The sequence below is a fragment of the Lolium rigidum genome, chromosome 7, assembly GCF_022539505.1.
Source record: "Lolium rigidum isolate FL_2022 chromosome 7, APGP_CSIRO_Lrig_0.1, whole genome shotgun sequence".
Taxonomy (NCBI): Eukaryota; Viridiplantae; Streptophyta; class Magnoliopsida; order Poales; family Poaceae; genus Lolium; species Lolium rigidum.
This window is the reverse complement of record NC_061514.1, coordinates 118,297,890-118,315,246: the sequence shown is the minus strand read 5'-3', so window position 1 is coordinate 118,315,246 and position 17,357 is coordinate 118,297,890. Positions and strand designations below refer to the sequence as shown.

General features: G+C 47.4%; 1 protein-coding gene across 1 annotated transcript; it reads left to right on the top strand.

Annotated features, from left to right (window-relative positions):
- Nucleotides 1-604: 604 nt before the first annotated feature.
- Nucleotides 605-3,071, top strand: LOC124678217 (probable inactive receptor kinase At1g48480). Its single transcript, XM_047214135.1, has 2 exons — nt 605-1,955; nt 2,044-3,071. Exons 1-2 carry the CDS (start codon nt 605-607, stop codon nt 2,700-2,702), a joined length of 2,010 nt encoding a protein of 669 aa, XP_047070091.1. The 3' UTR covers nt 2,703-3,071.
- The last annotated feature ends 14,286 nt before the right edge of the window (nt 3,072-17,357 follow it).

The following is a 17,357-nucleotide window of genomic DNA, read 5'->3' as shown; positions in this document are numbered from 1 at the left end:
CGAATCTCCAACAGGTTTAGACAGAGCGGATTAGGTGCGGGCGCCATAAGGTCCGCTCCTTGTATTTACCGTTCTCGTACAGACTCTAGGCTGATTAAAAAGTATACGGAGCATACGGAGCAGAAAATCTTTTCATTGTGGGTAACTAAACAAAAGATTTTCCTCTCCCTAAATACAAAAGTATCAAGCGCACTCCAAGTAAATATTCGAGGATTCGTGTTCATCGACGTAGAAGATCTTACTCTAAACTGGCTGCTATTTTGCACATCATTTTCACGCACTGTTATGTCCTGTACTCAGCTCATCTCCTAGCACTATCAGCATCAACGACTAGGACCAGGAGTCGGATCAGCGACATCCAGCAAGTGTGCGACCTGAGCCGTCCAACCTTTTATTCGACGGTCCAGAACACGTAGTCTGGTTGCACATTTCCGACATCATTCGTTCGTGGAGCGCCTTCTTCCCCTGTCGCTAAACAAACCATTTCTGAAGCTTCTCTCCGATATTCCACTTTCTTGTTTCTTCCCTCCTCTGCTCTCCTCTTCCCTCCTTCTGGGTCCTCTCCCACATGGTGTGACCAGCAAAACGGACCACCGCCCCAGCCATGCCTCCGCCGCTCGCCGCCGTGCTGGCGCTGCTCCTGGTGCTGGCCGCCGGCTCGGCCCGCGGCGCCGACGACCTGGCGTCCGACACCGCGGCGCTGCGGGCCTTCATCGCGCCGTTCGGCTCGGCGTCCGTGCACTGGGTCGGTCAGGAGACGTGCAGCTGGACGGGCGTCGTCTGCACCGACGGCCGCGTCACGGGGCTCCACCTCCCCGGAGACGGCCTCCGCGGCTCCTTCCCCGCCGGCGCGCTCGGCGGCCTCACCAGGCTCACCGTGCTCTCGCTGCGCTACAACGCGCTCTCCGGGCCCCTCCCCGCCGACCTGGCCTCCTGCGTCCGCCTGCGGGTCGTCAACCTGCAGTCCAACCACCTCTCCGGCGAGCTCCCGGCCGCGATCCTCTCCCTCCCGGCGCTCACGCAGCTCAACCTCGCCGAGAACCGCTTCTCGGGGAAGATCCCGCCCACCATTGCCAAGAACCGGAGGCTGCAGGCGCTCTTCCTCGAGGGCAACCTCTTCACCGGCGAGCTGCCGGACGTCAACATGCCGGCCCTCCTCTCCCTGAACGTCTCCTTCAACAACCTCACCGGCGAGGTTCCCGAAGGCTTCGGCGGCATGCCGGCGACGTCTTTCCTCGGCATGCCGCTCTGTGGCAAGCCACTCCCGCCGTGCCCAATATCACCATCTTCACAACCACCGTCGTCCCAGCCCCCCACGCTCCCTCCCGGAACCGCGGCCGCGGCAACGCCCGGCAGGCGAGGACGGCGGCACCTCCGCGGCGGCGACATCGCGGGCATTGTCATCGGCTGCGCAGTCGGCTTCCTGCTTCTCGCGGCCGCACTCGTCCTTGTCTGCGCCGCCATCCGCCGCAAGCCCAGAGGGACCGCCTACCGCAGCCAGGACGCCGTCGCGGCGGAGCTGGCACTGCACAGCAAAGAGGCGATGAGCCCCAACGGCTACACCCCGCGGGTCTCCGACGCGCGGCCACCTCCCCCCGCTCCAATGCTGCCTCCGGTCGGCCCCGTCGCCGTGGGCAAGAAGAAGCTTTTCTTCTTCGGGAGGGTGCCGAGGCCGTACGACCTCGAGGACCTGCTGCGCGCGTCCGCCGAGGTTCTTGGCAAGGGCACGTACGGCACCACGTACAAGGCCGCGCTCGAGATCGCGCCGGCCGTGGCGGTGAAGCGCCTCAAGGAGACGTCGCTGCCGGAGCGCGAGTTCCGGGACAAGATCGCGGCGATCGGCGGGATGGACCACCCCAACGTCGTGCCCCTGCAGGCCTACTACTTCAGCAAGGACGAGCGGCTCATGGTGTACGAGTTCGTCTCCACCGGCAGCCTCTCCTCCATGCTCCACGGTACGTGCGCTCACTGTTCTTTTTATCGTCAGGTCCTCTCTGTTTTCTACTAGCTCGTAAAAATTCTGAATTGTTCGAAACAATTCAGGCAACCGTGGCTCCGGGCGATCGCCGCTGAGCTGGGAGTCGAGGCGGCGGATTGCGCTGGCATCGGCGCGCGGGCTGGAGTACATCCACGCGACGGGGTCCAAGGTGGCGCACGGCAACATCAAGTCGTCCAACATCCTGCTCGGCCGGTCGGTGGACGCGCGGGTGGCGGACCACGGCCTGGCGAGCCTGGTCGGCCCGGCCGGCGCGCCGTCGATGCGCGTGGCGGGGTACCGCGCGCCGGAGGTGGTGGCGGACCCGCGGCGGCTGTCGCAGAAGGCGGACGTGTACAGCTTCGGGGTGCTGCTGCTGGAGATGCTGACGGGGAAGGCGCCGACGAACGCCGTGCTGCACGACGAGGGCGTGGACCTGCCGCGGTGGGCGCGCTCCGTGGTGCGCGAGGAGTGGACGTCCGAGGTGTTCGACACGGAGCTGCTCAGGCACCCGGGCGCCGAGGAGGAGATGGTGGAGATGCTGCGGCTGGCCATGGACTGCACCGTCACGGTACCGGAGCAGCGGCCCGCCATGCCGGAGATCGCCGTCCGCATCGAGGAGCTCGCCGGCACGCCGTCGTCGGGCCGGCCTGGAGGACGGAGCGTGTCGGTTGACGAGGCCGACGACCGGCCGCTCAAGCCCGCCGGGTCGATGCGAGAGAGCTGAAGCTTGATTCATCGCCTCAGTTCGTGTCAGCCCGGGTGGTGATCATTCGGTAACTTATGGAAGATTCTGAAGAAAGAACAGAATCTGATCTTCTTACGTCTGTCTTACCCTTAGGGCATCATTATTACGGTGTGCTGTTTATTATTCTTTGAAACTTCATGAGTTTCTTGATTCTTCTTCTTCCTTCTTCCGAAATTCTTTCGGTTAGCAGCGTGTGTTGAGATCGAGGGTGTTGGCGATAGGAGGAGCAATTGGTGCAATATGTAATTACAGCATGATTGAGTTGATTTCGTTGCGATCGTGCGCGGGAGTCATATGGTATCATCACCTAACGATTATAACTCGATAAACAGCTGCTTTTGTGCAGTATTTATACTTCTTCCATGGAAACTGTCAGAAGTTATCTGAATTTGCATTGAAACCGGGTGAAATCAATCAAGAGCATAATCTTCAGACGACCCCGTCCCCATCGCCTGCCCTTATCAAACGAAGTGAACGAGTCCAATGACTGTAACACAATAGACACCGCAATGCCATGTCAATTAGGCACTGTCACTTCAGTAACGCCATGGCAGTTTCTCCTTGAAACTGCGTTGTCATGTCAGTTAGTTGTTGCGGTACGACTTGTCCACACCACAAGAACACGAAAGAGTTCTCAGAGAAAGGAAGGAGAACATGGATATGTGTTGGCTGCACATCCGATTGTCCCCAAGATCCTCTGTTGCTGGTGCTGCTGTCCCCAGAATCCCAATGATGATCGATGGAGAAGGCGTCAATGCGTGGCTGTAGATTTAGGCGTACTTGCCGAGCACAACTTCCAGGCCGGTAACCGTCCTTGCTCGACCAAAAATAAAAAGGAAGAAGAAGATGGTTGCAGTTGGATACACAAACAGATCATGCAGTGCACCCCTGTCTGTCATTAGTTGGCACGCTTTTAAAAAGAGAGCAAGGAGGCCGATGGATCGATCGAGCCGGAGCCGCTTCCCCACTACTAGACCACAACAATCAATGTGCTACTATATCGGAACCGATCTCGGGCCAGTATAGAGCAGTAGCAATAATGGTCGATGTGAATAAGTTTGGTCCTTGCAAAGAACAGCTCGGCCATGGCCACAATCCAGTCCAATCCAATCCAATCTAACCCAATGCGTCTGCACAACACCTTTTGGTACACCAGCTTTCGTGTGGACCTGGTTAGAGTTTAGAGGCGGCCGCTGGCTTCGACGAGTGCAGGAAATATTAGGAATATTTTTCTGCAAAGTTTTTAAGACACTTGTTTTCCATATTTATTTACTCATGTAACTTAAATTTTCTATTAATAAAATACGTGGTTGTTGTCAAAGAAAAACCACATTTCGATACACCAATTTTCTTCTCCCCTAGACCCTTTCTTGAGCCATCACAACACATATCAAAAACTAATTTTGAGTTAAAAGAATTAATTTTGAGTTTAAAAACTAATTTTGTGTAAAATGTTGAGATTATTGCCAGCCCATAGATCCCAATCAGCCGGCTTGCATGACCTATACTAAGGCAAGGCGACATTGCGACATCACGCGGCAACCCAACCCATCCACACCGTACCGCCATGCCCTTTCATCCCAAATCGGACATCGATGCCTTGTCCTCAAGATCCAAATCGACTTCCTTTACACAACTTCTTCCTACCACCACCTTCCAAGCCAACAAATAGGCCAAACAAACAAGGTGATCGCCCCTACCTTCTATTGAACGGCGGCAAGTACTAAGTATGCTAGTAACCACTACTACTATCCATTATGTCCAAGAGGTACTAAGTAAGCATATAGATATAAAATTAATTTTTTGATGCATAGATATGCATCCTACCCGACATTGTACTCTTAAGAGCCTCCTAGGTGGACTCACGCAAACCAAGTTGAAGATCATCTGGAAGCCTAAACCCTTCGTGGAAGACATGTGACAAGTTTGAAATGAATGACTTGATACAGAAGAGTAGTCCCAACAACCCTTTCCCGTATATGCATCGGTCTGCTACTCGTGTCGTACACAATCTTCTACATATATAGAAGGTATCACCAACCACTGTGGTTTATATAAAGGAATACATACAAGCAATCCTAGCTACATGCAATCATCCTCGACATAGACATGTACCACCGTGCCCAAGAGGCGAACCAATTTTGGGGTTCATAAACCCTAGTTTATCCACCATAGCCTCGTCGTGATCGCGCCATATGATCGCAGTGACCCCCCCCCCCCCGGCTCACACAGTATACATCATATAATAGAAGCGCAAGACCATAGGAAGATATTTTGCCTAATTGGGGGTCCAAATCTGGGTTTAATTGTGTCTTTGCATGATAATGCTACTTTGTTGACGTGAGCGTCACTGCTGCTACAATTTTCACATTTTCCACGAGTTCCCTAACAAGTTTGAAACCACACGAGTTTTCACTCCTCGACATGATTCGGTTTGTACGAGCAAGTTAACATAGGGAGACATATTGTGTGCCATGTAGGTAGGAATAAAGAAATCTAACTGGTGGCTATGAGTTTAGATAATTTGATAATCTTGCTCCAAAGAGTTTTTACAAATTGCGCTAAAATCTATATTTACTATACCTTTTTGTGGAATTTTGTGCACAACTTCTAGTTTCAGAAACTAACATGAGAACTTGCATGCCAAGCACACTGGAGATGAGCATATAAGTTATCAATTTTTATACATTCAAATGTATCCATGGCATTTTATATACATTGGTGATTACAATTCGATTGATATTTTCATACCAACTCAATAACATGCTTGCATTGTAAACTTATTACTAAACCAAATGTAACTTGCAAGACATGTTTATACACTAAAACTTGTAAAAAATCGTGACAAGGACTCAACTAATACTCTACAATTTTCTAGAAATATGTACCTAATGATATGCTAAAAACAGCTATCAATATATTTCTTAAATTATATGCTTTATAGATCTCTATCATAAATACATATAAAAATTAGGAAATTTCCAAAATCAATGCAAGAAAATAGTAGTGCATAATACAACTTAAATTTAGCATGATGCGTTAATACAACTTCATATCAAAGAATTCCAAAAATGATATATAGAAAATCTGTCATGTGATCAACTAAGTGAAATAAGTAATAGAAAATTATATTTGTTAAAACAACAGCATGCTTAGAATAAGTTCTCAAGAAGTATAAAATTTTATTATAAAATATGTCTTGGACAAGCCATAACCGCCTTCCACCCTCGCCATAATCGCGAACTCAAGCTTGATGTTGACAATTAAAGAGATAATGACATCTCATACTATTGTTACATTGTTTTGAACAAAAAAATTCATGTATCTCTATTTAATTCTACTACACATTAGAAACTAATCCCAATTAATGTTTTATAGAGTGAATTGAAAAAGCATGTGGCTCGAGGTCACAAAACTGCATGTCAGAATATCAGTTCAAATGATATTCACGTCATCTTTAGTAATAGAAGTAGTCAGCATAGTGACCTTGTGGTCAAACGACAACACAAAAATATTGGTCTGCAACAAAAAAAAAAAACCAACTATAAGTACACCTAATTGACCCCATAAATCCCAATTTATGATACCACTTGCTCCTATTTCCACCTCCACCACTGGGAGTACTGTTGATAAACAAACTATGAAAGTGTAAGTTTAATATCACTACTTATTACAACACTTAGTTTTGTCTAAAAATCTAGAAACCTAGCATCTAGTTACCACCGTACCATAATATTGGCCTAGGTTTATGCTTGCTTATGTCAAATAAGAGAATAAGTAGTGCTTATCCAAATTTGGGAATTTTGTTTGAATATATTTTTATTTGTGTTAATGTAGTCTTTGTATTGAATTGTGTTCACAAAAGACAAGCATAATTATGAATCTCAAAGTAGGATAAATAAAAAATGTTTCCATCGATCAAGAAAATGGTGGAATCCTCAAATCAAACTCAAAAGACGTTGACTTGATGGATATCATTTGAAGGACAATATTGGGCGTCCCCCGGGGATCTGATTTCCCATCCCCTGGGTCCTCGAGATGACACGTATCCCTTTTGCCTAAAAATCTTGCTTTGCTTTATTGTAGCAAAAAAACCTCCACGATTTTGCTTCATTGTAGAAAAAAATGGTTTGGCTTCAAAACAAAAAAGACCAAGAGATGGACCTCACCGGAGACTTCGCCGGAGTCCTCGATGGAGACTTCTCCGGAGACGTCGCAACAAAGCATTGTGCTATTGTAGGAAAATCGACCTCGTCGGAGACATCGACGGAGACTTTGTCAGAAATCTCACCGGAGATCGCGCCGGAGACCTTGTAGGAAAACATTAAGCTATTTTAGCGAAACCGACTTTGCCGAAGACCTTGTGCGAAAGTTGTATACTCATGTAGCAAAACAATAGAGCGGTTGTAGCAAAAATTTCTACATATGTCGCAAATCCACATAATGTATGTTGCCAAACCTTAGAAGTATGGTAGCAAAAGAATTCTTCGCATGACGCAAAAATACAGAACATTTGAAGCGTGTGAATCAACTCGGTTAGGAGCCAATCTTCAGACCTGCAGCCACTCCACCACCACGCAGCAGCATCAGTTACCACCACCACCAGCAGCAACACCACCACCACCTTCACCACCACCACCAACATCACCTCCACCAAAACACTCCCAAAACTAACCCAGGTGATTCTACTGCATTTGGTGGTGAAATAGCAAGCAAACGAACAACAATTCGCTGTTAAATGAGAGAAAATAACATTAGAGCTAAGACCATAACAAGAGAGAGCTGAGAGAAAATGAGGAGGAAGAAGAAAGAGGCGAGGGTGTCGGCAAAGCGTCCGCTCGCTTTTAAAGCCGGCCAACACTACTCGGGGAAGCCAACCCCGGTTCCCCGCCTTGGGATGCTGTTGCCTGACCGTTGGTCAGGCCGACAGCTGCGACGCGTCTTTTCGGGGAGCCGGTCGTCGACAGAGCGCACTCGAGGAATAGGAGCCCGAAGGGAGCTCGCGCGTGTGGTCGTGTGGTCGTCGACAGACTCCGTGCTACTCAGGTTTGGCTACCCGATACCTTCAATCGGGCTACTCTTCCCCGACGATGTATTATTTGTGCAAAATTTTTAAATCGAGTATTGTTTCTGGAAATAAAGAAAAAAAATCGCCGCAGGACACGCAGATGCATTCCCATCCCGATATTGTAGCAATAGGTCGGTGGGCGCGTGTCAATTCGTTTGCGTCGGCCCGTTGGGTCGCTTTCTCAGGTCCTCTTGTCGATCCATTTGGGTTGTGCCAATGGAGACGATGTGATCCAATGCATTTGCACTACAGTATACACCTTTCAGTAGAACTGCTTCCTTCGACCCTTTCTTCAGCGATCACAGAGCATATGCACACAGCACATGCAATGGCAAATGCCCTTTCAGCTTGCTTGGATTTCGTAGGACTACTGTACCAAGCACGATGCACCACAGTGGGGCACTGGTGCTCGCGGCGTACCAGTTTCCAGTGCTTGGATGAAAGTTACATGGGACTGGAAGGGGAAGGCACATGACATGCACATGAGGACGGGACGGGACGCATTGAAGCGAACTGTTGTGAAAGCAGGGCAGGCAGGCGTGGTGGGGGGTGCGTCTCCTTCATTGATGCGGTCCTGGCGTCCGGCCTGTCCTCGCTGTTGCACGGCGGATCCATCGACGGATTGATGCTTTTCGTTGCGCCGGTCCCCGCTTACCCCGGCCGCCGTGCCGGCCGGTTAGGCTGGGTGGGCGCTTCCCCGTTCTTCAGCCCCAGCAGTGGCACTTGGCGAGTGCGTGCAACCACGTGCCGCGCCGGGAGGGGTGTCCGGCGACTCGCACTCGCCGCCGCAACAACTGCATGCGATCTCACCTGAGCGGTGCGCTGTGGCGGCTCCATTATAGTGAGTGTTGTTTCTTCCTTTGACGAGCACGGCGCGCTAGCTCGTGCCGGCCACCTCCGGAACTCTGGCCGCGCGTGCGCTGCTGCACTACCGGCACGGCACTACGGCGTCGGTGCTAAACTTTGTTTCAACCTCCGTCGGTGGCTCGTCGTGTGGGCAGGGGTCCTGGGTACTATGTGGGCCGGGCCTAACTGATTTTCTTTTCATTTCCTTTTTATGTTCAGATTTCTCCGATCAATGAAAAAATAGTAATGTTTAGTTTGTTTTTTTCTTGGACGACATGCAGTGTGTGGGGGACTGGGTGTGTATCCGAGTGCATCCTCTTAAGGGCTTCGGCCTCTTCCTCACCACGGCAGTGTCCTCCCCAACGACGGCGCCGATGAGTTGGTTAGATTGGTGTTGGTACAAGATTCATGGCCTGGCAGCGGCGGATTTGGCGTAGGGATGCGTCAGATCTGAATCAAGGTCGGCGTGGGAACATCCTCGGCTCACATGCCACATCGTCAAGTGCCTATTATGCAATTCTGGACTTCCACTCACAAGGATTTCAGGGCTACTTGTCATGGATTTTCATTTGCTCATCTTCCTCCTCTCTCCCCAGTGTGCGTCGCGGCGTTGCTAGAGATCGGTGGTGGTTATAGTCAGGGCCCATCCATAGATTTCGGGGGCTATAGGGCGACACAGCACCAAGGACCCCTTGTTTACAGTGTCGAAGCTTTTCTAGGGCAGGGGGCCATTGCCCCCTACTCTAGAAAATTTCTTAAAAATATATATTTATGATATTTTAAAAAATATTATTCACAGTTTAAGTACGATTGGTGTTCTTAGCCCCTTAACAATTTCCTTTTAAAAATATTATTAGTACTCCATAAGAGAAATATTAGAGTAATGCAATAGAAAACTAAATAATATTTACATTTGAAAGATCCATACTCTTTGGAATCTCGGTAAAGATATTGGAACCATTTATTTCTATTGATCGAGCAAACTATATACCATGATTCTTATTTTTACCATAGTTACTTGTGTACACATGTATACACATATATATCTCTAAATTTAATCGGAGAAAAAGATTATGAGAGTCGGTGTTGTGCTGCATATTTGGGAAGGTTGGAGAGAAATCATGTCATCGAGAAAAATTATTTAGAACGTATTGATTTATTTTTGTAAAAGAAGTCAGAGTAGATATTTGGTAAGATGTAGGTTGGTTCTTCTGTATTTTCTAGAAATATTCTAAGCCGTATGGCCTAAAGAGTAAATGTTGATTTTTTTTGATAGGTGGAATCAGTGTAGAGGAGCGGTAAGCTACATCATAAAACATTTATGTTTTCTAAAATTATTTTAAACTATATAGCCGAAAGAGAATAGGTATAAGTGTAGTAAATATGCAAACAAATCTTGGGCTAGGCCCCTAGATCCTAGAGGCCCGGCGCCCCGCTATCCCACCCTATGGGCCAGCCCTGGTTATAGTTTTGGTTATTTGCAGGGACTCCAAAGGACTTATTAGTGATATTTTTGGGGTTCTTTATGCAAAGTATCCTACACACATGTCATGTCCTGGTCTTTTTGGAAGTTTCCGCATGTATGTGTGGCTGTGTACTATGTTTCATTGGTTAACATAATGTGTGCGGTTCAAAAAATGGGCTTCCTTGATCCAAAGAAATCCAATAAGATTGTGGAGGAGTGTGTTGCTTGGAAATTTTTTCCTATGTGCATTGCTTGATTCGTAGGATTAAATAGCTATATGTTTTTAATAGGACTGCATTGCGCTATTGTTTTGGAGGAAATTTCATATTCACCCAAATCTCATGTTACATCTTTTGTTTGTTTTTCCTCTAGTTCAAGCACTCCTTAAACAAAATTCATATAGGTTCCAAAACATGTAGAACTCAACTGGACATAGTAATCTAATTTTTCGATTTACAACAAATAGTTTAAGGAGCTACAATAAATAGTTTCCTGGTACACTGGACACACCACGCCACACAGACCTACTACACAACCCAAGAGAATGAGCTGAATGATGCGTAAGGCTGATCATAGTGGGGAGTAACTTAGACTAGTAATATATGCCATGTTACTAGTCTAGGTTACTACCTTCATAGTGGGTAGTAACTTATATGTGGTGTCATGCATTGTATCATTTATTATGTTGTAGACTCATTTTGCCTTGGGGTGTGTGATGTTATGATAACATAGCTAGTTACCACCTCACTCTCCTTCTTCATTTATTCGCATGCCATGTCACCAAAATGCATTAAGATGTGTGATGTTACTAGCTATGTTACTCCCACTATGAGCAGTCCAATGACATTCGGCAAGCGACTGACTAACATGAAGAACAGAGCACCACATAAAGGCCACCATGAGGGTGTTGATATCGTGAATCACATGTCCACAAATTGATAGGCCCCCTCCTTCAACATTGAGACGCAAAACAACTAACAAACAAGCTGAAGCAATAATCACACTAGTAAGAAAATAGTTTATGTGAGGAAAAATACTAGCACTGCACCGCCAATATTCGACGCCACCGGTATTTGGCCAAAATATCGGTGGCATGGTAAAATATGGTACGCCGCCAATATTTTTCTACCGGCGGCATTTCTGAATCCTTTGACACCATCGATAATCCCCACAATGCCTCGCCGGCCACATTCGCGCGGCCCATTCCCATATGTCGCCGCTGCCCCAATCCCATTGCCTCACCAAGTCCTCGACACATGCTGTATCGATGCATCCACGCCACCCCGCCTCTCCATTGACCCGTCTGCATCTCATCGTCGGGCCGCTCTTCCTCACCGATGCGCTGCCGAACAACCGCACCGCCGCCGCTCGGCAACCTCGCCTTGGTTTGTGTCGGCCACCTCCCTCTCTTTATTAGTTGTTAAGGAATTTTGTTAGGTTATTTAGTTAACAAAATTATGTAGTATGCAAAATGTGTTATAAAAATGGGTGCATTGTGATACACATGTAGTGTGGATTATTTAGTGGATTGTGATTTACAAAATGTGTTTTGTAGATTTAGTGGATTAAGTAATGAAATTTGTGTAGAATATGTCTATAGTTGATTTAGGAAAAGTCTAGTGTAGATTATTGTCTCGTGATTACTGTTAGTGGCTTAGATTCGGGGCTCGACTCCTCGATGGAATAAAGATAGATCTATTAACCCATACACCCTCTTGATTAAGGTTTCATAGTTTGGGCAACTACAATTCTTATTTGTATTAGAATGCATAGTTGTTTGAAACTAAAGGAAAGGAGGGATAGGTGATATCTTAGATAGGTCTCTGTTGTTAGATTGAGGGAAACCTAGTGTTAGATTAAGGATTCCCCTCGAATACTTTCATGTCTTGTAGGTTTCTACATGGCTATCATCATCAAGCGAGAGGTGTGTTAGCCACTTAGGTCTTGTACAAACACAAATACCACGATCAATAAATCCCATGTTCTAACTTCTCAACAGTGCTCCTCTGCGCAAGAAAGAAACAAATATGGTGAAATGGGGTCACCCATCACATGGCAAAAAAATAAAAGGACCAGTTGAATCAAAAGGAATGGGGCATCTGGAGGAAGAAGTGATGAACTTGTGTATAACTTGTGTAGAACATGTGTTTAGTTAATTTAGGAAATGTCTCGTGGTTTGGTATCACTTTGCTAGTGATTTGAACTTGCTAAATGCTTAGAATCCTAATGCTAATATGTACATCCAATCCTAAAATCATTGGCCCAGTAACTCAGTTCGCCACATCTGACACAATGCATGTAGTACTCTCCAAGATAGAACGAAAAACCATAGTGCAAAAACCCTATCCTCGATGCATCTACAATAATTCTGGTTCCAAGCTAATATGCAATTCATCTACATTGAATGTACCGTGCATGCTAGCAAAAACTACTAGATTGAAGCTAGGCATAACCGTAATCCTCAAAACCGTTACCTAATTGTCTTAAATCGCGACGAACCGCAAATAATCCATTAATCTAAACCTACCCTATCGGTAACCGATAGGGCAGCTTTCTTATGCTCATCGAGTCCCTTTTTTTTTATCTTCTTACATCTTCTTATTCTCGTCTTCAATCCTTATACGCTCATCCTCCAGTTTGTTCTGCCGATCGGGGAGGAGGTTGTGATAGGCCTGCATCTCTTCACGGGTTTCACCCCCTGTGAAGGGTCTCTCGCCCCTATAAGCTTCCGGCTTTTTTCAAATACGATGTGGGGAGTTGAAGGACTGGTAGAGCACAGCCTTCGCCATTGGCTTTTTTGCCGTTAGCGTTTCCGTCGTGAGGGGTTTTTGATGCGCCTCTAGCATCGGAAGTTTCATGATTGATGACCACCGCGCACTGAAAGTATGTCGGGCGAGTGCTCTTGCTATCGTCACTGCCACGTGTGGTGAAGCAGCTTTCATGGCTCTCCATGAGATCGTTTGGACTCGCGACGTGATAAGCGTAACATTCGAAGAAGTAGATTGTTTCTGGTGTAGAGGTCAATGATGATGTCGAGCGCAGAGTTGAGGTTGAGTGCGGCTCGCTGCAGGAGCCGACGGAAGATGTCGTCGTGGATATCGTGGTGGTCGATGGCGATGTCGACTCCGTCGGGACCGAGATCGGATCCGGAAGCTCCCGAAGGTTATCTCCTATCCCTCGCCAAGGAAGCAAATGCCGGTCGCATGGCCGACAAGTGTGTCATGTAGGCCACATGTCCAAAGCAGATCGATTCCTCCAGAATCGATGAATTGTAGATCGCTGGAATCGAAACCGCAGAAACCATGATTCCAGCACGTGGAATTCCCATAGATAGGGCCAATTGACGCGGGCTACCACATTAATGCCCATACATGATGGAATTAGGCTTTGGGGAAGAAGCATGATGGTGGTTTCGACGGTGTACAAGCATAACACAAAGGGAACAAGGCGAGTTTACCCAACTTAAGGCTCCAGAGGAGAAACCCTACGTGTTGCTTGTGTACCTGTATTATTGATGAAGTTACAAAGGTTATCGAGATTGGCTATGGCGAGATTGATGTAGCATAGCTAGGGTTTGGTGTATTCGCATGTCTTTGTATGGTGGCCTCTCCTGCCTTTTATATGCGAAGCCAGGTCTCCGGTTACTATGTCCAGGTAGGTTACAACGTAGGAGTTTTCTTAGACGAGTCGTATCCTTATTACACACACCGGGTCCATGAGCCTTCGGGTGCTTTACACAACCCAGCTATAGTTGGGCTGGTCAATTCTTCCATAGCCCTTTGCTTGAACCGCACCGGGTATGATAACGAGAGATACATGTTTAGGTTGTCCACATCAAGGCGCGGCAATGGGGTAGGCTTCAAAGGCGCAAGACTAATTTAAGACTCATGCTAACCACAATGTGGGGGAAGCCTGTGCAACTACTGTTGCAGGGTGGCATTTTGCAACGGTCGTTTCTAGTATGCTTCATTCACAAAGATTGATCGATCTTGTGCATTTTGTACTACAATACCATATTTTGCAGGTTTAGCATATTCTGCATCTGCAATCCTAGGTACAACCAAATGGTCTATTTTTGAGTTAAATAGTCTGCCATCTACTCCCTCTGTCCCATGTAGAATGTCGGTGGTTTATCAAAATTTAAATTTATATTTAAATTTAGACAAATCTTAGATAATTTTGTATGGAATGGAGGGAGTATCAAGGTTGTGATTTTTTTTTCAAAAAATAAATAAATAGTGGTGATTTTTTATAACCTAGCTCGAATTGTGGTGGTATTCTATACCTAATAATAAAGGAGCTAAGGTTTCTGCCAAAATTTTCGTCTAACTTTTTGTTGGACACTTTTACCCTCCCACCAAACCGCATAATACTGCACAGTGCCATTACATACCGGTTCGTCCTATTTTTTCCCCATCCCGAACAAATCGACCGTGTATATTTTTCCCCATCCCAAACAAACCGATTGACGCATACGCGAGCGAGACGGGCGGCTGGAGCTTGAGGCGGACGTGGCCGTCGGCGGTGGGGTGCTGCACGGGCGGCCGGCGGCGGTGGGGTGCTGCACGGGCGGCCGGCGGCGACGTTGACCTTCCCGGTGTGGTGCTGCACGGGCGGGGCGGAGCGGAGGCGAGGTGGCCGTCGGCGGTGGGGTGCTGCACGGGTGGCTGGCGGCGACGTTGACCTGCGGGTCGGGGTGCGAGAGGAGCCAGGGCGAGCAGCTCTTTTATTTTAATTTTTTCTCTCCCGAACGATCCGCTCGCCCTTTCTCGCCTTCCTCAAACAGAATGCTCGTGGCGCAGCGGCCTTTACATGCGGATTGGCGTGAGTGGGGGAAGAGGAGAGCTCCCTTCTGTGTCTACTGCTGCATAGAGAGATGGCGCTGGATCCAGTGCCTCTCGATTCAGCGGTAGCACAAATCGAGGGCTTGGCCCGCGCCGCTGCTAAATCACGGGCTGGCGAGGTCTACCTCTGCGCCGGCCTCCTTGCTCGACGCCATCCCTGAGGTCGTGCACGGAGGAGGCGACGCACAGCAGCAGCCTCTTGGTCCCCAATCCCCTCCGGAATTTTGTCCGCCTAGCGCACGCCAGATGCGGACGCCTAAAGCTCTTGGGCTTTGATTTGGCTGTTAAATTTGGGCTTTTAAATTAACACCCGGCCTAAGAAAATCGAGGGTGTATTGATATTTCGTGTTGAATAGTCCCACATCGATCTTTTACAGCGAGTTTATCCGGTTTATATACGCCCGGAGATTCCAATCATCAGCAAGCAATTACATGAGCTAATGAACCAATGGCATTGGGAGAGAAGAGCCAAGATTGGCTACGCTCAAGACCTGATAGCGTGAGCTGGCGCTGATAGAAAATGAGAATTCGGAGTGGGAGCTCAGAGAAGGGAGAAAGGCAGAAAATGAGAATTCGGAGTGGGAGCTCAGAGAAGGGAGAAAGGATGCTGTTGGGTACCCGTGTGAAGGCTGTCGCGAATAGAAATTCAGAGGAATTCAGAAGGGGAGCGCGAGCTCAGAGAAGGGAGAAGGGGAGATCGAATATGCTAGAAATCGGCAGCGGCGGTCCAAGGTCCCAGCACGAGAGAGATGGGGGAGGCTCCTGCCCGAGCAGGATAGAAGAAGACTGGACGCGTGTTGCTAGAAGAAATCGCCTCTCCTTCACGTGCCTTTCAAGGAAGCCTTATCCTTTAACACTACACGATCTCTTTTTTATTTTCTCTATCAACTTTCTTCCTGTAATTTACACGTTCCATCACACTAGAGAAATCCAAAAAAAAAAACGTGTACACATTTGTTCTTCCTCATTTCCTAACATAATATTATTTTCAATAAGTAAATATAATACACAATTGGAAATTGTCTTTAAGTTTCACCAAAAAATTACACGTTCCATCACACTAGAGAAATCCAAAACAAAATTGAACACATTTGTTCTTCCTTATTTTTCATGAACTGTTTCTAAATATAATATTATTTTAAATAAAATACACAATTCGGAAAATTTTTAAGTTTCGCCAGAAAAGTCAGACATGCGCAGTTCTTCAGATAGGTAGGGGTTCGTTCAACAACGGTTAATGTGAGATAGAACCCTGCTACTGATGAGTTCCAATTAATTACTTTGTTTGATTAATTAATGTTCAGTTCTCTTAGATAGCTCGTGTTTGTTCATCGCGCTAGGAACTGAACCCGATCACGCATGGACCACCTAGATGCATCTGTGAGCTTGGTCGGCATCAATGTGCCAAAAGCCAAAACCCCTCGTGAAGTTCCGGCCACCTGACACAGCTGGATATTTTGTGCTAAATAGTCTCACCTCGCTTTTGAGTTGTTTGTTTATGCTCTCACACACAACTGCCATGACACCTAGGCTGCGTCAGCCTATAATGGACACATCGTTAACGTGTAGCTGCCGTTCTAGCGCGAGCTCGGTGGATTACCATGTGCTGAGCGAGAAAAACCCCGCCTATGCACTCTCCTCAGCACAGTTATTTCTGGCAATTTCTTGCCAACCTAGCACAAGCGCGGTGACTAGACGTGTGCCCGGTGTTTATAACTCTTAGGGCTCGCGTCCCGTGTTGTAGTGTCGCCAAATAATTTCACTACTACGCATGCTGCCCTATGTGGATGAAACCACCATTTCTTGATGGTGGGACGAGAACCACCAAAAAATAATCCTAAGGTGACACGCCCCAATAAAAAAAATAAGCTAATTATTTACAATATAGTTGAACCTCCATTACTGCATCAAATATAAACTCATATCCAATAGTAAAACTATTTTTCCCTAAATACAATTCATTTATTAATAAAAACCAATCCGTAGCAGTTCAACCGTATATTTAGTTACTAAGAAATGTCAACATGCCATCTATCGATAGTGGTCGTGGAAGATAAGGTTGTCACTTGCGACCGTGAAGGCATTAGCCGTGGTGGAAAATAAGAGTGATACCAGGTTACACGAAGTAGTTCAATCTAAAAATCAATCCGTAGCAACGCACGCCAAATCCCATATTGCGCACAGTGACATTATACCGGTTCGGTTATTCTTTCCTCTCTACCCGCTACCGCCGTCGCTGCCTCGCTCGATCCAGGTCGCACGCCCACCTCCCCGGGTCGTGCCTCTACTCGCCTCGCCTGTTTCCGCTTGCCTGTTTCCGCTCGCTGCCGCCACCTCCTCTGCGTCCGAATCCCCACTCGATCCCCTGACCGGTTTCGCTCTGGTTCAGCGCTCCAAACAGGGCCCGTTGG